The sequence below is a fragment of the Pristiophorus japonicus genome, chromosome 3 (genome assembly GCF_044704955.1).
Source record: "Pristiophorus japonicus isolate sPriJap1 chromosome 3, sPriJap1.hap1, whole genome shotgun sequence".
Lineage (NCBI taxonomy): Eukaryota > Metazoa > Chordata > Chondrichthyes > Pristiophoridae > Pristiophorus > Pristiophorus japonicus.
Genome location: NC_091979.1, coordinates 54,354,454 through 54,379,525, shown reverse-complemented (window position 1 = coordinate 54,379,525; position 25,072 = coordinate 54,354,454). Strand labels below are relative to the sequence as shown.

The 25,072-nt window shown below is 43.7% G+C and overlaps 1 protein-coding gene across 12 annotated transcripts in view; it reads right to left on the bottom strand.

Annotated features, from left to right (window-relative positions):
• Positions 1-25,072, bottom strand: part of gtdc1 (glycosyltransferase-like domain containing 1) — a 473,428-nt gene that overhangs the window by 366,084 nt on the left and 82,272 nt on the right. For all 12 annotated transcript variants that reach the window (XR_011592646.1, XR_011592645.1, XM_070875364.1 and 9 more), the window contains exon 2: positions 1,694-1,903. Coding sequence is in view for 10 of the 12 variants with exons in the window: in XM_070875364.1 (XP_070731465.1) it covers positions 1,694-1,872 (179 nt within the window). In the remaining 2 variants the exon portion in view is untranslated. The remainder of the gene's footprint in view (positions 1-1,693; positions 1,904-25,072) is intronic.

The following is a 25,072-nucleotide window of genomic DNA, read 5'->3' as shown; positions in this document are numbered from 1 at the left end:
GGGGAGCAAAACCTTCATTGCTACAGTGCTTTGCTAAATCAGGACACTGGGAGTATCAGGTTGGATTAAGATGCAAATATCCAATAGGTGACTTTAAAAAAAAAATACCTCAACCAGGTAACTGGAGGAAAATGCCTAATTAGACAAGGCAGTTCTTTGCTAAGGAGGTAAAAAGGCAAGTCCACCAATGCCACTCTTGTACCATGTCTCAGCAGCGAGTTACAGAACGAGCCTTGGGGCCAAATTGCTCATGGTCAAGTTCTGGTGAGTGATAAGGAAGTCAATTTAAACAATTACATTTCTGGCATGTTAATTGGGCAGAATCACTGAAAACAGAAAATAAACTTGCCCGATACAAAGTTTTGTTCAATTTCCTTTGGAGCTTTAACATACACTCAAACTGCTTTCTGTTGTAACATCTGTAAGATGATTTATTTTGCTGATTGATGTTTTCCATTTCGTTTTCAGACTGGTAATACTGGTTGGTACTAAATAGAATTCACTAATCTTACTGAAACTCAGAACGATTCTGTGTTCACAGTATTCCCTGGACAAACTTAAAACAAAAATGGGATTCAGGTTTTGCATTTTTAAAAATGGCTGTAGTCCTCAGAGGGCTACATCTGGATAACTTAAAATTAAATTAGTTCCAGGTGTAGGTTAATAATGAAGGACTGGAAAAGGGTAGCATACAATGGAGCTTAAAGAGCGAATGTCACCACCAATATATATTTTTAAAATGAATTAGTTAAACGTGGACACCCAAAAGTGATGACGGCATGCATCCATTTTGAAGTTCACGGAATTGATTTATTCAGCTTTCAGTCCTCGTTTTTGCAAGTAGTAGTGTGTCTTGGAACAGAGTTACGACCAATGTGTCCAGGTAGTTGATGTGTGGTCACATTCACAATGAAAGATCAACAATTATAATGTGGTCCACTCCACGTTCTATCAACTGATCCAGTCACAGTTGATTACTGGGGAATAACACTTAATATATATTCGACAGAAAGAATAGGTTTCCCCGTGTCTTTGTTCATTTTTTTCTTACTCTAAAGCATTTTCCAGTTAAGCAGTAGATTCTGATTTCATCACCAGGTGAAGAAACTTGGAGGATGCCTCAGCCCTACAGCGTATGGGAGCCAAATTAACAACAAGAGACGTAGTCATTAACCCAGGGGTCTGCAATGATCGTGTCATTTCAATTGCATATATTAATTCAGCTTTCTGACAAGGTCAGGCTCAATGTCTCCACCGAGCCAGTTCCCACATGATGTCATCAGCACTTCCTTTATATTTTTTGTAAATGGATAAATAAAAAATAACAGCGGTAAACAGTAAAAAAAAAGATGCTTAAAATGGAATCACAATAGTTTTCAACTGATTGATTTTAGAAAGGGCACGGATGACAACATTCTCTTTAATGCAGTGTCTTTCAAAATCAAAATCGCACATTGGAAGTGAACAGCTTTCATCATATTTTAATACTCCTTCTGCCACGAAAATATTCAATAAACAAGAAGAGTGTTAGAGAATGTGACAGTTACTGTGACAAAGCATTTGGCACAATATTGATGCTGAAGATTGAGTTAATAAAGCTTTAGAAAATGTATAGGGAGTTCCCCAGCTATCCCACATAATAACCACTTCCAAGGTAATTAAGCTCTTGTGGCCCTCCCCTATGTTCACATACCTGTAATTTTCACTGGGTGGTATGGTCTGCATGAAGTAGAGTGAAGCAGTACGGGCTCTCCAGTGCCATTTCTTAGCTGTTATGGTAAAGATGGAACATCCCTCGATCTCCTCTTGAAGTAGGTCAAGCAGCTGTTTGTGGGAACCCCCATAAAAGGCTTCAATCATCAGGACACTCATTGTAGCACAGCTATACTCATACTACAAGTACCTATGAGTAAAATAAAAATTTAAATGAAGTTAGCTGTTATTGCGAGAAGCAGGAAAGTGTTCATTTTATACAAATTAGACTGGAAATTGGTATTTCTCATGCAACAAATGAAGCAAAGCCACATTTTAAAAAGCCAGTAACAATACTACACATCATAAGGTTAACCTCAGAACACCAAATATAAGAGAGTAGCTTTCCCTGATGCGCCATTGTTTTATCAGTATCAGTAGCAAGCTAAATCCAATAGCAGTTTGTCCTCTGGTAAATCGTGTATCATCGTTACTCCCTAACTTTGCTTTTTGAGAGCCACATTACCAGCAGTGTCTCCAGAACCACTCTGCTGAAATAAAACTATAAGACCAGCAGTTCCATGTTAACAGGACTCTTTAGCCTGGTCTATGGAAGATCTGTTCTTAACCAAGTGTTTCACCCCAGCAAACTACAATGTTTTACAATTATTGCATTTCTAAGAATGACAAGGGTAACAAAAGCAATACCTACAAAATGACACTGATAAACATCTGGAATGTATCCCACCACATGACCCACTGGTGCACTGGACTGTCGTGCAATGATTTAAATGGTCTTCAGTCACACTTTACAGCTGTAAATCATAAAAAACTGCACTATGTCATCACTCTGCACTGACCAAAATTTGGCACTTCAGGACAGGTGGTTGCTTAACCCAAATTCAATCTCCGCTATAATTCAGTATTGTTGGAGCTAAGAGAGAAAAAAAAATTCAAACAGGTGCGTACTTAAATCTGACAACAACTGGTATCACTATATATAAAACTCAGCAAAATATTAACAAAACGGCCTTTTTGTTAAGTAAGATTCTTCAGTGCCTAACAGCTGGGTCAGCTTCACTCTTGCTGTGGTAGGTAGCTTCCTTCCTCCCTTTCACACACACGCACGCAGATTGTGTGTTAAACGTACTTTTGCAAATAGATTTAAAATATTATTTTGTTATAAAAATGATTTATACCCTAACATAACACAATAATGCCATGGCCCATTTCCTTAAATGCAATAGTTCCACAGCAATGTATTATTAGATTAGTGTCCTGTCTCACCTCATAAAAAACAATAATGAACTTGCAGGTGTGTATTACGATAAGCGATGCACCTAAGGATTACTTTAGGCATTTGAATTCCCTTGATATCGTACTTAAATTAATCATGCTACATTATTAAAGCAATCGCATTGTACCCCATAGTTGGCTTACTGTACAACGGCTGAATTTTATAATTTAGTTAAAGGTCGTGTAATTATAAATATCAGTCACCATCATTTTTATAGGATTTTAAAATGTATTTTGCTACACTGAAATTGCATTTTAAAAGAATCAACATATTACAATACCACAGGCTTATATTAGCAGTAGCTCCTGAGTGTAGATCTGATTGTGGCCATTCTGAAATATGATCTCTGTAAAATTAGAAAATGATACCATCCCTTTAATAATGATCATTTTAAATTCATCATTGCTTCAATATCAATCCAAAGTGTATAGTAAATCACAGATTTTAAAAAGGTGATCTTTCTGCTAGCCTATCAAAACAAACATTAAATGGCCTTCACACCACATTGTTGTGAATTTACTCAGCCTTTGTGAATTTAGCTGACACTTGATCCTCCACAAAAATATCTCTCAATTCCATCAGTTCAGTTTTGGGTTGCTTTGAAAAAAAAACAAAAACCAGAAACTATAGGTGGCAATGCTACTGCACAAACACTTAATACATTCATAGGACATTCCTGTACCCACTACTTTTACATGAGTATTAATGCCTCCAACAAAAAAGCAGACAGAGAAACGATACGCAAATAGATATTTCCTGTCTCTCAGTCATGGTTCTAACACTTTTTTCTGTATGCAGGGTTAGTAAAAATGGTCTTAGTTTAAACTGAGACACACCTGGTCAGAAAGTACAGGGGTGACAAAGCCTTAGAGATAGATGCATTAGTTGATTAGAAAAAGGAAGTCTGGTGGCTAAATGCTGGTCACCCACCCACACATCATCTTCATCTGGAAATCCCATAGCTGCATACCTTTCTGTTCGTGTCACCAGGATGACCGGATGGTATTTAAAAATATGCACAGTTTACCATACCATGTAAAGTATTAGAACTTTGCTTTAAAGTTTGTCCATGTCATCCTGTTTTAATAAAATGTGTATCATGAGAAATCAATTACAATCGTTAAATCAGCTCTTCATGTTTATGTCATGGATTCATGTGATGCTACTCTCTTCAAAACTGCTTGATTCTGTCAGTGAAGTTAGTCTGCAATGAAGCATCATTATTGCCTCAGGCTGAAATATTAAAATAAAAGCACATGATTTTGCATACCTAAAGAAAGGATCCATCAATGCAAGATGTATGGCCACCAAGAAATTCCTGTCCTTTAATCCTGAAGTAAGCACGTTAATCTGTTTGTCCCTATCGCAGAGGCGATCAAATTAAGGAACTCTTTACGGTAATCCCTGTTCATTGAGAAAACTGGGACATTTATTTACAGCAATTAGCAAAGTGCTTTCGTGTACATATGACATATTTCCTGTATTTCCACCTATACCATCATGTAAGCAGAAGACGCTTCACAGGAACTTCACCAGACAAAATATGATACCAAGCGACATAAGGAGATATTGGGACAGGCGACCAAAAGCTTGGTCAAAGAGGTAAGCTTTAAGGGGGAGAGAGTTAGAGAGGCGGAGAGATAGAGGGGGCATTCCAGAGCTGAGGGCCTCGGCAGCTGAAGGCCAAGGGAAAGCAAAGGAAATCGGGGATGCACAAGTGGCCAGAATTGGAGGAACTCAAAGTTGTCAAAGGGTTGTAAGGCTGGAGAAGGCGACACAGATAGGGAGGTGCAAGGCCATGGAGAGATTTGAATACCAGGATGAGAATTTTAAAAATCGAGGTGTTGTTGGCCCGGAAGCCAATGTTGGCACACTACTGAAATGCCCAGGGATGTTTACCTACATCCCATCCAACCCCTCCCCCAAAAAAGCTTGTAAACAGATTTACTTAAATGAAAAAAATACACAAATGGATATGAGGGTTGGATTTTCGTTCGGCTTGTGCCTCTATTGACGCCCCGGAGGGACAGTAATGGGTAAGCAAATGATTTTCGGCCAGGTGGCCAGCTTCGAGCGTCACGCGGGAAATTTGGTGCCGATTTTGCGGGGGCACTGAGTAGTACCGCCCGGAACATCAAGCCGGTGTGCAATGTCCCCAGTTGCGACTGCGTGGTGAAATGTGTTTCGAATGGGACCCGTAGTGTGCCGTAGTGGGACCACCTGGGAAAGCGGGTGGTCCGAGCTGTTCCAACGGTGGTGAGGGAAGGAAGGCAAGTGTGATGTTTTTTTTTGTGATTTATCGGGTGAGCAAGGTATTGGGAATGTTTTTTGGGGCGTTTTTTTTTCCCAGGGAAGTCTCTCTCAGGGCGCCCCGAGGCCAGCTCTTTAGTAACGAATTTTCAGTTGCTCAGCCGGCCTAGCTCCCCAAGAAAGGTGTGGAATGCCTCCCTTAGCGTTCCGCTTCACACAGGGTCCAAGCTGCTGAATTTTGTGGCTGCAGACGCAAACCATTTCCTGGCGCAAAATTTACCACCCCGTCGCCATTATCACTCGAAAAAGCCTCCGACCAAAAATCCAGCCCTACGCGTCATCAAAAGTCAGGGAGGTCTCCTTGGTGCCAACTGATGCACCTTTGACACAATAATTATATTGCTCTTGCCCAATGACACGGCCCTAAACCTCAGCGCTGTTGTCAAAATCAGAAAATAATGGATGGACAATTAATTTGATGGTGCAAAAGTTATGTTTGCATCACAATAAATGGCACAATTTTTTGAGCAATATTACAATACAGCAATACTGTACAGCAAGTAATCAGGAAGGCAAATGGAATGTTGGTCTTTATTGCAAAGGAGATGGAGTATAAAAGCAGGGAAGTCCTGCTACAACTGTACAAGGTATTGAGAGACCACACCTAGAGTACTGCGTACAGTTTGGGTCTCCTTATTTAAGGAGGGATATACTTCCATTGGAGACAGTTCAGAGAAGGTTCATTAGGTAGATTCTGGAGATGAAGGGGTTGATTTATGAAGAAAGGTTGAGCAGGTTGGGTCTATACTCATTGGAGTTTAGAAGAATGAGAGGTGATCTTATTGAAACATAAGATTCTGAGGGGGTTGACAAGGTAGATGCAGCAAGGATGTTTCCCCGAGGGAGAATCTAGAACTCGGGTGGCATAGTTTCAGAATAAAGGATCGCCCATATAGAACTAAGATGGAGGAGGTATTTCTTCTCTGAGGGGAATCTGTGGAGTTCTCTGCCCCAGAGAGCTGTGGAGGCTGGGTCATTGAATATATTTAAGGTGGTGATGGACAGATTTTTGAGCGATAAGAGAGTGAAGGGTTAGAGGTGCGGGCAGCGAAGTGGAGCCGAGCTCAAGAGATCAGATCAGCCATGATCTTATTGAATGGCGGAGCAGACTCAAGGGGCCAAATTTCTTATGTTCTCATATTCTTACAATACCAGAACTCGGCTCACTGTCTTTTGGTAAAAAAATTACATTTTGCATTTGAACAAGTATTCATTACCGACAGGTTCACAAACAATTCCTCGCTCCAATATTGCAAAATTAATTTTCTTGTAGAGAGTTGTATGATGTGCAATGGGAACTATTCACTTGAAACCAGAACATTATTTTAGTAAGTCGGTAGATAATAGTATAAAGGTGTAGCCGAGCGATTAACCTGACAAGGAAATGGCGGTCAGGCATGCCTGGGGGAGTTAAGAAAGACACATTACATCCAAAGTTGCAAGATATTATTAAATAACGTGATTGCTTTCATAGTGTTGAGACACGCGATGTGCAGTAAACAACAAATTAAAAATATCAACAAAAACAGAGGATTTCAGAGTCATTGTTACAGCAATTAAAAAAAGGACACAATTAAGATTATTCTGCCTTTAAAGATTTCTAATTATCTTTATTATCTTATACATACACAAATTCCTGCAGACAATAATCTGAAAATAATTCCCATTTAAATATTAACATTTCCCTTTCACAAGATTTGCTAAACCATAATAAAAAGAGCTACAAGCATACAATATTCTGTTGAACTGGGTGTCAAGGGTTGTTGTTACTGCAGTTGGGAGAAATATGAATACCTATTCTGATAAAAACTGGCTAAGTATTTCCCAGAAGAACTTTTCAGTTAATTATAGCCCTAATTTCTGATAATCCAGGTAAACAATGAAGGGGCTTCTGGTAACTGTGATAGAGGCGAATCCTCAGACTGAAATTGTTGAGGATATGAGGTAACAGCTACAAATGAATCACTGTATTTGATGTCTTGGGCCAAACCTTGTTTTTCTTTGCAGACATCCTGAATCAAGTCTGCAATGTTACAATAATTCAATTGCTTTCATCTAAAGTTGGTCTATTATAGCTAAAACTCATACATATATATATATATATATAGACATAAAGCCATGATGCAAAACAGAAGATCTTCTGTGATAGTGGCCTCCAACTACTACAATGCACTACCTGAGATCACCAATAGTTGTAGAGAATAAAAAGTACCGAAACTCCTCAACATTGATCCAGAAGATGGCAGCCTAAAAGATTGGACGCTGAAACTGCTTCTAGGGGGTGAATTTTACAAGATTCAACCAGGTCATCGGTTATAATAAGAACATAAGAATTAGGAACAGGAGTAGGCCATCTAGTCCCTCGAGCCTGCTCCGCCATTCAACAAGATCATGGCTGATCTGCCGTGGACTCAGCTCCACTTACCCGCTCTCTCCCCGTAACCCTTAATTCCCTTATTGGTTAAAAATCTATCTATCTGTGATTTGAATACATTCAATGAGATAGCCTCAACTGCTTCCTTGGGCAGAGAATTCCACAGATTCACAACCCTCTGGGAGAAGAAATTCCTTCTCAACTCAGTTTTAAATTGGCTCCCCCGTATTTTGAGGCTGTGCCCCCTAGTTCTAGTATCCCCGATCAGTGAATACAACCTCTCTGCCTCTATCTTGTCTATCCCTTTCATTATTTTAAATGTTTCTATAAGATCACCCCTCATCCTTCTGAACTCCTTCTGAACTCTACTCAATCTATCATCATAAGGTAACCCCCTCATCTCTGGAATCAGCCTAGTGAATCGTCTCTGTACCCCCTCCAAAGCTAGTATATCCTTCCTTAAGAAAGGTGACCAAAACTGCACGCAGTACTCCAGGTGCGGCCTCACCAATACCCTATGTTGCAGCAGGACCTCCCTGCTTTTGTACTCCATCCCTCTTGCAATGAAGGCCAACATTCCATTCGCCTTCCTGATTACCTGCTGCACCTGCAAACTAACTTTTTGGGATTCATGCACAAGGATCCAAAAAGAGTTTCATGCACAAGGACTCCAAAAGAGTTTCATGCACAAGGAACCCCAGGTCCCTGTGCACCGCAGCATGTTGTAATTTCTCCCCATTCAAATAATATTCCCTTTTACTGTTTTTCTTTCCAAGGTGGATGACCTCACATTTTCCGACATTTTCATGATTTCCTCTTCATGAATCCATGTTGCGTCTGCTTGATTGCACTATTCCTATCTAGATGTCCCGCTATTTCTTCCTTAATGATAGCTTCAAGCATTTTCCCCACTACAGATGTTAAACTAACCGGCCTATAGTTATCTGCCTTTTGTCTCCCCCCTTTTTTAAAGAGGCGTTACATTAGCTGCTTTCCAATCCGCTGGTACCTCCCCAGAGTCCAGAGAATTTTGGTAGATTATAACGAATGCATCTGCTATAACTTCCGCCATCTCTTTTAATACCCTGGGATGCATTTCATCAGGGCCAAGGGACTTGTCTACCTTGAGGCCCATTAGCCTGTCCAGCACTACCCCCCCGTAGTGATAGTGATTATTTCAAGGTCCTCCCTTCCCACATTCCGGTGACCAGCAATTTTTGACATGGTTTTTGTGCCTTCCACTGTGAAGACCGAAGCAAAATAATTGTTTAAGGTCTCAGCCATTTTCACATTTCCCATTATTAAATCCCCCTTCTCATCTTCTGAGGGACCAACATTTACTTTGGTCACTCTTTTCCGTTTTATATATCGCTAAAAGCTTTTACTATCTGTTTTTATGTTTTGCGCAAGTTTACTTTCTTAAACTATCTTTCCTTTCTTTATTGCTTTCTTAGTCATTCTTTGCTGTCATTTAAAATTTTCCCAATCTTCTAGTTTCCCACTAACCTTGGCCACCTTATACGCATTGGTTTTTAATTTGATACTCTCCTTTATTTTCTTGGTTATCCCCGGCTGGTTATCCCTTCTCTTACCGCCCTTCTTTTTCACTGGAATATATTTTTGTTGAGCACTATGAAAGTGCTCCCTGAAAGTCCTCCACTGTTCCTCAATTGTGCCACCGTTTAGTCTGTGTTTCCAGTCTACTTTTGTCAACTCTGCCCTCATCCCATTGTAGTCCCCTTTGTTTAAGCATAGTATGCTCATTTGAGACACTACTTCCTCACCCTCAATCTGTATTACAAATTCAACCATACTGTGATCACTCATTCCAAAAGGATCTTTTACTAGGAGATTGTTTATTATTCTGTCGCATTACACAGGACCAGATCTAAGATAGCTTGCTCCCTTATAGGTTCTGTAACATACTGTTCTAAGAAACAATCCCGTATGCATTCTATGAATTCCTCCTCAAGGCTACCCCGTGCGATTTGATTTGACCAATCGATATGCAGGTTAAAATCCCCCATGATTACTGCCGTTCCTTTTTCACATGCCTCCATTATTCCCTTGATTATTGCCCACCCCACAGTGAAGTTATTATTTGGGGGCCTATAAACTACACCCACCAGTGACTTTTTCCCCTTACTATCTCTAATCGCCACCCACAATGATTCAACATTTTGTTCATTACAGAAGGAAACTATATATTTTGGGTAGGGAGGGGCGGGGGGGATTGCTTCTTTCATTTTTCCCTCTGACCAACGAGGTGATTAATGGCATCCATGGAAATGCATGAAGGCTACATCAGTCTATACTTTCCCAGTGTTCAGCGCTACACATATATACCAAGGTGAGAACATTTTTTAATCTAAATCTTGAAAATGTCATATTACCAAAGTGGGATGAACATAATTATGTTCCTCCATAACAATAGAAATCTAGGCCTTAATTCTCGAATAAGGAAAGCCAACACACACACCAAATGAGCACCATTGTTAAGGCTATCGTGAAGTAATGTCATTATAAGAACATCACATTTTTTTTAGGAGCTCTTTCTCCTTTGGGAAAACGGGATGTCATAACAGGATTTCATACGTACAGAATTAACCAAGCTTGCTTCTCCATTGCATCCCCCATTGGCCCTGCTAACCACGCACACCCTATTCTAATCATGCTGAGAACAAACAAAGCTCAGCAAACAAGTGACATCAACAATAAAATAGGAAGCCTTGTGGTTGGCAATACCATGAGAGGAACTGGCAACTTTCATGAATGAAAAATTATCAGTTGATTGGGGAAAAAAAAAAGATAAATTATCCATTATTTGAAAAAAATAAAAAAATTATTAGAAATCTTGTATTTCTCACAGTTTTTGTTGTGTCAAAATATTTCCCATCTATTTAGCAGCTCAAGGATCAATCTATGTTCTATACATTTTTTAGTCTTTGTTATTTGTGCAATTTCCTGTATTAACAGAATCTCGCCTCACTTTTTTCATCCTGTACAGAATAATTTATTCAGCCATTACTCAAGGCTTTGATAAAACATCAATTTACTTGCCTTCTAAAAATCAGTAAGATGGGTAATTTATTTTGAGAATGGAAGCAAAACCAACAGACCTTGTGAATCACTTTTATATGATTTGGTTGCCTTTGTGACTCACATTAAGAAAAGGCCCTTCAAACACATTCCCTCTTTGGACCATATACAATTTATCTCAATGTGTACTTTACACAAGTCAACTTCCGGACAAAGGCAACCACAGGTAAATCTCTATAGAAATGTCTGAGAAATTCACCTCAACTTTCCCTCCGCCAAATCAAGCAAAACTCCAGAACATTAAATTAACTTTACAGTTTCTTACAACTCTGACCTTGTTGCATTCCACAGATAAGAAGATTACTCTTCAAATGCAATGACAAATAGTTTATCATTGTTTCAAAAAATTAATTTTTTTTGTTTTTCCGCAGAACTGGATGGATTTAGTCCAGACCGCAACTGCTATACTACAATGCATCTTGGCAATCAGAAGTTGGACCTTTTTGGCTCAGACTTTAAGGCGGCAAAATAGCAGGGGACAAACGTAACAAAGATAAATGTCTCACAGATTTAACCATTGCAGTTCCTGAGGGCACAGGAAGACTTGGAAAAATTATACTGGGAAACGAATGGAAGTTACAGACTTCCGATAATTTTGTGTGTGCTCCAGCAACCAATCCAATACGGATTTATCAAAGGGAAATCATGTGACAAATCGGTTAGAGTTTTTGAGGTTGTAACTAGCAGAATAGATAAGGGGGAAACCAGTGGATGTGGTGTATTTGGATTTTCAGAAGACATTTGTTAAGTTGCCACACAAGCGGTTATTAAACAAAATTAGGGCTCATGGGATTGGGGGCAATATACTAGCATGGATTGAGGATTGGTTAATGGACAGAAAACAGAGAGCAGGAATAAACGGGTCAAATTCGGGTTGGCAGACTGTAACTAGTGGGGTACCGCACTTGGGCCTCAGCTATTCACAATATATCATCATCATAGGCAGTCCCTTGGAATCGAGGAAGACTTGCTTCCACTCTTAACATGAGTTCTTGGGTGGCTGTATAGTCTAATACGAGAACCACAGTCTCTGTCACAGGTGGGGCAGATAGTCGTTGAGGGAAGAGGTGGGTGGGACTGGTTTGCCGCACGCTCTTTCCGCTGCCTGCGCTTGATTTCTGCACGCTCTCGGCGACAAGACTCGAGGTACTCAGCACCCTCCTGGATGCGCTTCCTCCACTGCGGGCAGTCTTTGCCCAGGGTCTCCCAGGTCTCAGTGGTATGTTGCACTTGATCAGGGAGGCTTCGAGGGTGTCCTTGCAACGTTTCCGCTGCCCACCTTTGGCTCGTTTGCCGTAAAGGAGTTCAGAGTAGAGCGCTTGCTTTGGGAGTCTCGTGTCTGGCATGTGAACTCCAGCGGCGGCGGGCCTTCACTCCTCACAATATATATCAATGATTTGGATAAGGGGACCAAATGTAATATATCCAAGTTTGCGGATGATACAAAGCTAGGTGGGAATGCAAGTTGTGAGGAGGATGCAGAGAGACCTCAAGGGGATTATAGACAGGCTAAATGAGTGGGCAAGAACATGGCAAATGGAATATAATGTGGAGAAATGTGAAGTTATCCACTTTGATAGGAAAAATAGACAAGCAGACTATATATTTTTTTAAATGGTGAGAGATTGGGAAGTGTTGGTGCTCAGAGGGACCTGGGTGCCCTTGTACACGAATCACTGAAAGTTAACATGCAAGTAGAGCAAGCAATTAAGAAAGTAAATGATATGATGGCCTTTATTACAAGAGGATTTGAGTACAAGAGTAAAGATGTTTTACTGCAATTATATGGGGCCCTGGTGAGACAATACCTGGAGTATTGTGTACAGTGTTGGCTTCCTTACCAAAGGATAGACTTGCCATAGAGGGAGTGCAACAAAGGTTACCAGACTGATTCCTGGGCTGGGATTGTCCAATAAGAATCAGAGGTGAGCTCATTGACAGGGTAGATGCAGGGAGGATGTTTCCCCAGGCTGGGTAGTCAAGAACTAGGAGTCACAGTCTCAGAATAAAGGGTTGACCATTTAGGACTGAGATGAGGAGAAATTTCTTCATTCAGAGAGTGGTGTACATTTGGAATTCTCTACCCCAGAGGACTGTGGCGGCTCAGTCAGGGCGTTTATTCAGGACAGAGATTGAGAGAGTTTTGAATGTTAAGGGAATCAAGGGCTATGGGGAGACTGCAGGAAAGTGGTTAGGTAGGTCAGCCATGATATTATTGAATGGCGGAGCAGGCTCGAGGGGCTGAATAACATACTCCTGCTCCTAATTCTTATATGCCAACCCTGGTTAAGCATTTGATTCTTAACTGTATTTGAACCCCTGCAATTCTAGATGGTCCCTTGCAGTCAGATTCAGGTGAATTTATAATGGGGAACAAAGAAATGGCAGACCAGTTGAACAAATACTTTGGTTCTGTCTTCATGAAGGAAGACACACATAACCTTCCAGAAGTACTAGGGGACCAAGGGTCTAGTGAGAAGGAGGAACTGAACAATATCCTTATTAGATGGGAAATTGTGTTAGGGAAATTGATGGGATTGAAGGCCAATAAATCCCCGGGGCCTGATAGTCTGCATCCCAGAATATTAAGGAAGTGGCCCTAGAAATAGTGGATGCATTGGTGATCATTTTCCAACAGTCTATCGACTCTGGATCAGTTCCTATGGACTGGAGGGTAGCTAATGTAACACCACTTTTTAAGAAAGGAGGGAGATAGAAAACAGGGAATTATAGGCCGGTTAGCCTGTCATCAGTGGTGGGGAAAATGTTGGAATCATTTATTAAAGATGAAATAGCAGTGCATTTGAAAATCAGTGACAGGATCGGTCCAAGTCAGCATGGATTTATGAAAGGGAAATCATGTTTGACAAATTTTCTCAAATTTTTTTTGATGATGTAACTAGTAGAGTGGACAAGGGAGAACCAGTGGATGTGGTGTATTTGGACCTTCAAAAGGCTTTTGACAAGGTCCCACACAAGAGATTGGTGTGCAAAATCAAAGCACATGGTATTGGGGATAATGTACTGACGTGGATAGAGAACTGGTTGGAAGACAGGAAGCAGAGAGTCGGGATAAACGGGTCCTTTTCAGAATGGCAGGCAGTGACTAGTGGGATGCCGCAGGGCTCAGTGCTGGGACCCCAGCTCTTTACAATATACATTAATGATTTAGATGAAGGAATTGAGTATAATATCTCCAAGTTTGCAGATTACACTAAACTGGGTGGCGATGTGAGCTGTGAGGAGGACGATGAGGCTGCAGGGTGACTTGGACAGGTTAGGCGAGTGGACAAAGCATGGCAGATGCAGTATAATGTGGATAAATGTGAGGTTATCCACTTTGCGGGCAAAAACACGAAGGCAGATTATTATCTGAATGGCGACAGATTAGGAAAAGGAGAAGTGTAACGAGACCTGGGTGTCATGGTTCATCAGTCATTGAAAGTGGGGGTGCCGCAGGTACAGCAGGCGGTGAAGGCGGCAAATGGTATGTAGTCCTTCATAGCTAGGGGATTTGAGTATAGGAGCAGGGAGGTCTTACTGCAGTTGTACAGGGCTTTGGTGAGATCTCAGCTGGAATATTGTGTTCAGTTTTGGTCTCCTAATCTGAGGAAGGACGTTCTTGCTATTGAGGGAGTGCAGCGAAGGTTCCCCAGACTGATTTCCGGGATGGCTGGACTGACATATGAGGAGAGACTGAATCGACTGGGCCTTTATACAATGGAGTTTAGAAGGATGAGAGGGGATCTCATAGAAACATATAAGATTCTGGACAGGTTGGATGCGGGAAGAATGTTCCCGATGTTGGGGAAGTCCAGAACCAGGGGACGCAGTCTAAGGATAAGGGGTAGACCATTTAGGACTGAGATGAGGAGAAACTTCTTCACTCAGAGTTGCTAACCTGTGGAATTCCCTGCCGCAGAGAGGTGTTGATGCCAGTTCATTGGATATATTCAAGAGGGAGTTAGATATGGCCCTTACGGTTAAAGGGATCAAGGGGTATGGAGAGAAAGCAGGAAAGGGGTACTAAGGTGAATGATCAGCCATGATCTTATTGAATGGTGGTGCAGGCTCGAAGGGCCGAATGGCCTACTCCTGCACCTCTTTTCTATGTTTCTATGACAGCATTTACTCGGGGCAAGAATCTACAGGCTGTATGAAAGTTGACTTTAAAAAAAAAATCAATTCATGGGATGTGGGCATCGCTGCAAGACCAGCATTTATTGCCCATCACTAATTGCCCTTGAGAAGGTGGTGGTGAGCCGCCTTCTTGAATCGCTGCAGTCTGAGTGGTGAAAGATCTCCCACAGTGCTGTTTGGGAGGGAGTACCAGGATTTTGACCCAGCGACGATAAAGGAACTGTAATATACTTCCAAGTCAGAATGGATGGTGTGTGACTTGGAGAACATGGAAGTGTTGGTGTTCCCATGCGCCTGCTGCCCTTGTCCTTCTAGGTTGCAGAGCTCACGGGTTAGGGAGGTGCTGCCGAAGAAGCCTTGGCAAGTTGTTGTAGTTGCGACACACTGCAGCCACGGTATGTCGGTGACGAAGGGAGTGAATGTTTAAGGTGGTGGATAGGGTGCCAATCAAGCGGGCTGCTTTATACTGGATGGTGTCGAGCTTCCTGACTGTTATTGAGCTGCACTCATCCAGGCAAGTGGAGAGTGTTCCATTACATTCCTGACTTGTGCCTTGTGGGTGGTGTGAAGGCTCTGGGGAGTCAGGAAGTGAGACACTCGTGTTGGTTCTCTCACCACCTGCTGCAGGTCCTGTCTGACACTCGCCGCAGAATACCCAGCCTCTGTCCTGCTCTTGTCGCCACAGTATTTATGTGGCTGGTCCAGTTAAGTTTCTGGTAAATGGTAACCCCCAGGATGTTGATGGTGGGGGATTTGGTGATGGTAATGCCGTTGAATGTCAAGGGGCAGTGGTTAGACTCTCACTTGTTGGAGATGGTCATTGCCTGGCAATTGTGTGGTGCGAATCAGCCCAAGCCTGAATGTTGTCCGGGTCTTGCTGCATGTGGGCATAGACTGCTCCATTAGCTAAGGAGTTGCGAATAGCACTGAACATTGTGCAGTCATCAGCGGACATCCCCATTTATAATGTTATGATGGAGGGAAGGTCATTGATGAAGCAGCTGAAGTCGGTTGGGCCTAGGACACTGCCCTGAGGAACTCCTGCAGCTATGTCCTGGGATTGTGATGATTGCCCTCCAACCATCACAACCATCTTCCTTTGTGTTAGGTATGACTCCAGCCAGTGGAAAGTTTTCCTCCCGATTCCCATTGACTTCACTTTTATTAGGGCTCCTTGATGCCACACTCAATCAAATACTGCCTTGATGTCAAGGGCAGTCACTCTCACCTTACTTCTGGAATTCAGCTCTTTTGTCCAAGCTTGGACCAAGGCTGTAAGGTGGTCTGGAGCTGAATGGTCCTGGCGGAACCCAAACTGAGCATCAGTGAGCAGGTTATTGGTGAGTAAGTGCCGCTTGTTAGCACAGTTGACGACACCTTCCATCACTTTGCTGATAATTGAGATTAGACTGATGGGGCAGTGATTGGCCAGATTGGATTAGTCCTGCTTTCTGTGGACAGGGCATACTTGGACAATTTTTCACATTGTTGGATAGATGCCAATGTTGTAGCTGTACTGGAACAGCGTGGCTAGAGGCGCGGCTTGTTCTGGAGCACAAGTCTTCAAGACAACAGCCGGGATGTTGCCCATCGCCTTTGCTGTATCCAGTACGCTCAGCCATTTCTTGATATCACTGGAGTGAATCGAATTGGCTAAAGACTGGCTTCTCTGATGGTGGGGACCTCAGGAGGAGGCCAATATGGATCATCCACTCGGCACTTCTGGCTGAAGATGGTTGTAAATGTTTCAGTCCTTTTTTTGCACCCACATGCTGGGCTCTGCCATCATTGATGGAAATATTCATAAAGCCTCCTCCTATCATTAGTTGTTCAATGGTCCACCACCATTCATGACTGGATGTGGCAGGACTCGAGCTTTAATCTGCTCCGTTGGTTGTGGGATCGCTTAGCCTTGTCTATAGCATGCTGCTTCCGCTTTTTAGCATGCATGTAGTCCTGTGTTGCAGCTTCCCCAGGTTGGCACTTTATTTTTTAGGTACATCTGGTGTTGATCCTGGCATGCTCTTCTACACTCTTCATTGAACCAGACCCAGGGTAGGTTCCCTGGCTTGGTAGTAATGGTAGAGTGAGGGATATGCCAGGGCATGAGGTTATAGATTGTGGTGGAATACAATACTGCTGCTGCTGATGGCCCCAGCACCTCATTGATGCCCAGTTTTGAGCTGCTAGATCTGTTCTGAAATCTATCCCATTTAGCATGGAGGTAATGCCACACAGCACGATGGATGATGTCCTCAGTGTGAAGACGGGACTTCGTCTGCACAATGACTGTGCGGTGGTCGCTGCTACCAATGCTGTCATGCACAAGTAGGTTTTTCCTTCATGTTAGTTCTCTCACCACCTGCTGCAGGTTCTGTCTGGCACCTATGTCCTTCAGGACTCAGCAATTACCGCACCACTCTTGATGATGGACATTGAAGTTCCCCATCCAAAGTACATGCTGTGCCCTTGCTTCTCTCAGTGCTTCTTCCAAGTGGTATTGAACATAAGAAATAGGAGTAGTCGTCCATACGGCCCCTCGAGCCTGCTCCGCCATTTAATACGATCATGGCTGATCCGATCATGGACTCAGGTCCACCTCCCTGCCCGCTTCTCAAAGCTCCTTATTCCCTTATCAGTTAAGAAACTGTCTATCTCCGTCTTAAATGTATTTAATGGCCCAGCTTCCACAGCTCTGAGGCAGCGTATTCTACAGATTTACAACCCTCAGAAGAAATTCCTCCTCGTCTCAGTTTTAAATGGGCGGCCCCTTATTTTAAGATGGAGGAGGGTGGGCAGTAGATGGTAATTAGCAGGAGATTTCCTTGCCCATGCTTGACCTGAAGCCATGAGACTTCATGGGGTCCGGAGTCAATGTTGAGGACTCCCAAGGACACTCCCTCCCAACTGTATACCACTGTGCCGTCACCCCTGGTGGGTTTGTCCTACCGATGGGACAGGACATACCCAAGGATGGTGATGGAAGAGCCTGGAACATTGGCTAAGAGGTACGATTATGTGCATGAGACTAGGTCAGGCTGTTGCTTGACTCGGCTGTGAGACAGCTCTCCCAATTTTGGCGCAAGTTCCCAGATGTTCGCGAGAAGAACTTTGCAGGGTTGATTGGGCTGGGTGTGCTGTTGTCGATGCCGAGGTGGATGGCAGGTGTTCCATCCAGTTTTATTGTTTTTCGTAGCGGTTATGTAGAACTGAATGGCGTGCTAGGCCATTTCAGAGGGCAGTTAAGAGTAACCACATTGCTGTGGGGCTGGAGTCACAAAAAGGCCAGACGGGATAAGGACGGCAGATTTCCTTCCCTAAAAGACATTAGTGAACCAGAAGAGTTTTTAACAACAATCTGCTAGTTTCATGGTCACCATTACTGATACTACCTTTTATTCTAGGTTTATTTAATTAACTGAATTTAAATTCTCCAGCTGCCGTGGTGGAATTTGAACTCGGGTCTCTTTCCAGGCCTCCAGGATTAGTAGTCCAATGACGTTAACACTATGCTACCATTCCCGGCTGCTACTATTTTGTCGATAACTCAGTGATGTTGCAAAGTTTAATTTAGAAGACTGGAGATCACGTGCCATACATCACCATAACAGAGCTTGTATAAAGATGTGGCCACAAATTAAACTATGTTACCTCTATCTTGGTTATTGGTAGCTAACCCCTACTGTATTTTGTTCCAGGAATATAGATTAAAAACTGCTCTCTGTGTACTAAGGACTAGCTAAGGGCAGGCTGGCAACAGTATTAGCAATAAACTCCGTCACTCAGAAACCACTAGGTCAGCTTGAGCTAAACCATTGATCTCTACAAAACAGCTATTACAATTTGTTTCATTTAAGAAACCTATGTTTCTCCTTTAAAATCCTCATTTATTTTACTCCTAGCAACCCCCATCCAATCCCCACCCCACCAACCATCACCCCACACTCTGTTACACACCAAGTATCTCCCACACATATCCTTCCCTTTTTTTAACCTCTGTACCGAATGACTCCTCCTCCTAGGTCATTGCGATTTTCATCCAGATCTCCTTGGGCTCTCTTCTCCGAATTTACTGCCCTCCGAGCCTCAATCTCTCCCTTCATATAAATTCTCCCACCCACATTCATGCCCTCAATCACGCATTTTCTATTGGCCTCCCTACTCTCGTGGTCCCAATCGCCAATGAGGCTATGTTCAACCCTTTCCTTAATCCTTCATCACCCACATCCCCTTATTCTCCTGCAACTCCACTTCCTTTCTTCCCAAGTTGCTTACAACTGTAGCTTTAAACTCCAAAATATCTCGTTTCTGGCCTTCCATATGCCTCGGATACATGCGTTAATCACGGTTCTGCAGCACGATTTACGGTTAAGTTGCATTTGACAAACGCAACAGTTTTTTGAAATTACTAATTGGACAGATAACACAAATCCAGTAGATGTAGCATATATGGATTTTCAGAAGGCGCTCATTCAGGTGTCTCAAGAGAGGCTTGTTAGTAAAATTCAGATGTATGGTACAAGAGAAAATGCAACAGCATGGATAGAAAATTGGTTGAAGGACTGTAAATAAAGAGTTCGGGTAAAAGGCTGCTGTTCAGACTGGAGAAGGGTTGAAAGTGGTTTACTCCAGCGGTACATATTTGGTCCACTTTCGTTGTCGGTATGAATAAATTATTTGGTCTTGGGTATAGGAAGTGTGATAAACAGTGAAGAGGATGCCAAATGATTTCAGGAAGATACAAGGCAGAGTACGAGGCAATGGGATTAGTTTTGGATTAATCTAGCAAAGAACTGACCCAGATGAGCTGATTGGACTTCTATGCTATAAACCTTCAAGGTTCTGATATCTTTGCAGCTGCCAATTTGCTTATCCACTTCACCTTTCATGCTCTCTTCCCCAACAAGACCTTCACCATCTTCCATCCAAGTTGCTCCCTCTGGCACAGTCCCTACCATCGCTCATAAAAGTCGAAGTGGTACAAACTTGAGTGCAACTGGTTCCCAATTGGCTTAGCCATTCATTTCCATATCTGGCTCGATCCTATCAAGGTTTACCAGGCCTGGATCCTTTCTGCAAAAACTGCCCACTACTCGAAGATCATCGAGAAGAGAATAAATAAATGCCAGCTCCTTTTCTCTACGACCATATGAACAGGAGTCGGCCATTCAGCCTCGTCAACCCGTTTCACCATTCATTTAGATCATGGAAGATCTATACTTCAACTCCATTTACCCATCTTTACTCCCTACTGGGCCTGCAGCAGGTAGAGAGAGAATATTTTTCAATCTCTGCCTTGAAAATTTCAGTTGGCCCAGCATTCACAGCCTTTTGGGTGAGCGAGCTCCAGATTTCCACTACCCTTTGTGTGAATAAGTGCTTCCTAATTTTCACAAACTCTAATTTTAACATTTCTGCCCCTTGTTCTGGATTCCCCCATCAGAAGTAGTTGTTTCTCTGTCTCTACCCTATTGAATCTCTTCATCACTCTAAAGACCTCAGAAGGCTGTGGATGCTGTGTCAATTGAAATTTTCAAGACTGAGATTGATAGATTTATGTTCAGCAAGGGTATCAAGAGATATGCAACAAAGGTGGATAAATGGAAAAGAGGTACAGATCAGCCATAATCTAACTGAATGTGGAACAGGCTCGCGGAGCTAAATGGCCTGCTCCTGTTCCTATGCGTCCTCTGCCTCCATGTGACGGCTCTGCTGGTCCGAATGTAGCTGTCATTGTAAGGTTAAACTCCACTTGAAAACTGCTTTGCTCTGTAGTCAAGAGGATTAGACAGATTTTAAAATGTAATTTTATAACAGTAATTGATTTTTGCTTACAGATCAGTGAACAGGTAACAGGATCTAATGGTGATAATAAACAGAGAAAGTGTGTGTAGATTACAAGCTTTACAATAAACGTCTTTATTTCAGCACCCTCCATTACCTCAAGCCAAAATGGTAACAAGCATAACAAGAATCCTAATACACATGCGTAGAGAGAGTATATTATGAAATCTGGAGGCAATATGTTTCCTTCAGTGAAAATGTTATGTCTTTAAACGCTCTGATAATGACTCCATGAGACAACGTGTTGCACTTGAACTGTAGTGACCTTAGTCCTTTATTGATAACTCCAGAGTGAGGATCACACCTGGTGGCCTGCCTTTTATATTAGGCCTGGCACACCTGTACAGGTAACCTACAAGTCTCCCACTGAGGTGCCCCCTGGTGGCACACCTAGTAATAGTACAAACAGTAACCATGTAGGATACATGACATCACTCTCCCCCAAGCCTTTAGTGCAAATCGCCTTCATGCATTGACTGTGCCCTGGGCTTAACTCTATCTGGTTGACCCTTGGAGGGTCGTTTCCATCTTGGGTGAGTAGGTGGTGGTTCGTTGGCAGTGGAGATGCTGGTGGTTTCTGTTTGTGCATCCATGACCACTCCATTCTCTTCCCCACCTGCCCCCCCACAAAAAACATTTGCATTTACATCATTACATTACATTTGTGGTACAGTTGTGAGACAAGTACATTTGATTGGTGAAGTACATACTTGATATATACTTGGAATCAGTACTGGTGTGTGAGGACAATCTAGTGACAGAACTGCTGGATGGTGTCCAGGTAGTCTGGTGGCAGCACGGTGCCCAGTGCTGGCAGTGGGAACCCAGTTGGCTCAAGTTGGTTGCTCTCGGAGCTTTTGCCATTGCTCCTAGCATCGGGCAAGTTCACAGATGCCTGTGACCTCCCTGTCCTTTCCTTGCACCCCGGGTTGCTGCTGCTCCCTGAGGAGCAGTCGTCTGGCAGTACACAGGGAACTGCTGACTTGCTTGCCTGGGTGTTATTTGGTTTGGGATCCTGGCTGGTCCCGGTCCCATTTGGGAGAACCGTTGCGGGTGACCCTTCATTCCCAGGTGTAGCCTTGGTGGTGATAGGGTTTGGGGGGCTTCGCCTTAGCTCCGGTTGCTCTTTCAGGCTCGTGGCGGTTGGTGGCATCGGGTGCCCGAGAGGTGGAGCCGATCAGGGGCAGAGTATCGATACCGGTGCCGTTGCCCTTCTGAGATCGCTTGCTCTGCAGCTTGTATGTATTGGCTGCTTGTGGCCACACTCCATGGTGCATAACTCTGGTCCCAGGGACACAGGCTATTACATTGGGTAGCTCACTGGATCTGTGTGCTCCCGATGGGTGTCTGTCCGCTGCATTGAATGTATGTTGAAATCCTACATCGCACAACGTTTCATTATAGCTAGGGGATTTGAATATAGGAGCAGGGAAGTCTTACTGCAGTTGTACAGGGCCTTGGTGAGGCCTCACCTGGAATAGTGTGTTCAGTTTTGGTCTCCTAACCTGAGGAAGGACGTTCTTGCGATTGAGGGAGTGCAGCGAAAGTTCACCAGACTGATTCCCGGGATGGCTGGACTGACATATCAGGAGAGACTGGATCAACTGGGCCTTGAAACATTGGAATTTAGAAGGATGAGAGGGAATCTTATAGAAACATAAAAGATTCCGAGGGGACGGGTTAGATGCGGGAAGATTGTTCCCGATGTTGGGGAAGTCCAGAACTAGGGGACACAGTCTTAGGATAAGGGGTAGGCCATTTAGGATGGAGATGAGGAGAAACTTCTTCACTCAGAGAGTTGCTAACCTGTGGAATTCCCTGCCGCAGAGTTGTTGATGCCAGTTCATTGGATATATTCAAGAGGGAGTTAGATATGGCCCTTACGGATAAGGGAATCAAGGGGGTATGGAGAGAAAGCAGGAAAGGGGTACTGAGGGAATGATCAGCCATGATCTTATTGAATGGTGGTGCAGGCTCGAAGGGCCAAATGGCCTACTCCTGCACCTATTTTCTATGCTTCTATGTTACTCATAGTAAATAACCTGCGACTTTTCTTTGTTTATTGCATGGACACAGCTCTGATCAATTACACATTTTGCATCTAACTCACAGTTGCTCTTACATTGATTTAGAGTGTGGAACTGTCCCTTTAAGTGTGGTGAGTTGCAGGCCTCCTTTAAGAGAGCATTGCTATCTTTACCCTAATCCTCCTCTTTGTTTGGTGCCACGTTTCCCCATCAGCGCTGCACCTCGTGGTCTGGCTGCCGCCATCTTTTTCTTCAGTGCATCACCTCGTGGTTTGGGCGCCATCTTTCCTCCATCCACAATGTCGACTGCAGTGATGCTCTTCTCCCCGGGTTCTGCCACTGAAGCTGGGAAGTCACCCTTGGATCGATTTTCTTCCTCCGGAGTCCTGCCACTGAAGCCTGGAAGGTGCGTTCGGGTCGTCTCAGCTGGATCATCTCCACGCAGTCATGCTGAGCGGTCTGTGCCTCGGGTGCTGTACTAGTCTGCTCTCTGGGGCTGGGTCCACCCTCAGGCGAGGACTTGCTTTGCCTCAGAGCGCGGAGGACGTCGATCGCTGGAAGGAGGGACAAAATCTTCCCAACTCCAATGGATCTTCTCCATCCACCTTCTTCCGAGCAGCAACAATCCACAGAGGTAACCTGTGCACCGCGCCATCATAAGCAGGGAGGTCCTGCTGCAACTGTATAGGGCATTGGTGAGGCCGCACCTGGAGTACTGCGTGCAGTTTTGGTCACCTTACTTAAGGAAGGATATACTAGCTTGCGAGGGGGTACAGAGACGACTCACGAGGCTGATTCCGGAGATGAGGGGGTTACCTTATGATGAGAGATTGAGTAGACTGGGTCTTTACTTGTTGGAGTTCAGAAGGATGAGGGGTGATCTTATTGAAACATTTAAAATAATGAAAGGGATAGACAAGATAGAGGCAGAGAGGTTGTTTCCACTGCTCGGGGAGACAAGAACTAGAGGGCACAGCCTCAAAATATGGGGGAGCCAATTTAAAACTGAGTTGAGAAGGAATTTCTTCTCCCAGAGGGTTGTGAATCTGTGGAATTCTCTGCCCAAGGAAGCAGTTGAGGCTAGCTCATTGAATGTATTCAAATCACAGACAGATCGATTTTTAACCAATAAGGGAATTAAGGGTTACGGGGAGCGGACGGGTAAGTGGAGCTGAGTCCACGGGTAAGTGGAGCTGAGTCCACGGCCAGATCAGCCATGATCTTGTTGAATGGCGGAGCAGGCTCGAGGAGCTAGATGGCCTACTCCTGTTCCTAATTCTTATCATCATGGAGTACCTTTATATCCGCACTACCAACGACTGGGATAAGTTCATCAGTGTAGATGCACAGCTATTGCCTGAACCGGGACCAACTTGGGTCATTCAGCTTGATTGAGAGGCTATGGGACAAAGGCTTCTTGATTCATAACTGACTGGCTCGCTACCATGTCCACTTCCATGAAGACTGGAACGCCATTTATCTCTACTTCCATCCTCAATGGGGAATACTCGGTGGTGCAGGTAAACAGGCTTATATACCTCATCGTGGGGCTGAGCTGCCTCTCTGACTTTCGTTTCATAATCCGCGCTGGATTCATGGCCATCTGCAGACTCTTCATCAACACAGTGAGTCATATTTTTTACACATTCGCTGGAGGTGGCCCTTTGTGCTGCAGCCTTTACACACAGTCTTTAAAGTGGCACTGGTGAGCTCGGTGATTCCCTCCGCAACCCCAACATGGAGTTACTCGGTTAGCCCTCCTCGGCAGACTCTGAGTTAAAGGACTCGAGGGCCTGTTCTCTCTTCCCTGAGAAGGTTCACGTTCACTCTAAAAAGGCGCCACTCTGTGCACAGTACTTGCCGGATTTGAGTCCTGAGGAGGAGTCATCTGCCTAGAGCCGCAGGTCGAGGTCATGAATACCTGGCTCACGGAGATTGCCTTCTGCAGCGTGACTGTGGTATCCGCAGACAATAGCTTATGAAGAAGGCCTTCATAGCCAATTCTAATGACAAAGATATCCCCGCAGCGCTTCGGTGAGGTGGTTGCCGAAAGTTCACCCGGTGCCGCCAGCCTCCTGAGGTCTGCAGCATATTTCGCAGTTTCCTGACCTTCGGGCCGTCGGTGGGTGTAAAACCGGTGTCTGGCTGTGAGGATGCTCTCTTTGGGCTTGAGTTGTTCTTGGATCAGCATTACAAGCTCCTCGTACGTCTTGGTCGTTGTCTTCACTGGTGCCAGCAAGTCCCTGACGAGGCCATAGACAGTGGGCCCACAACTGGTTCGCAGGATAG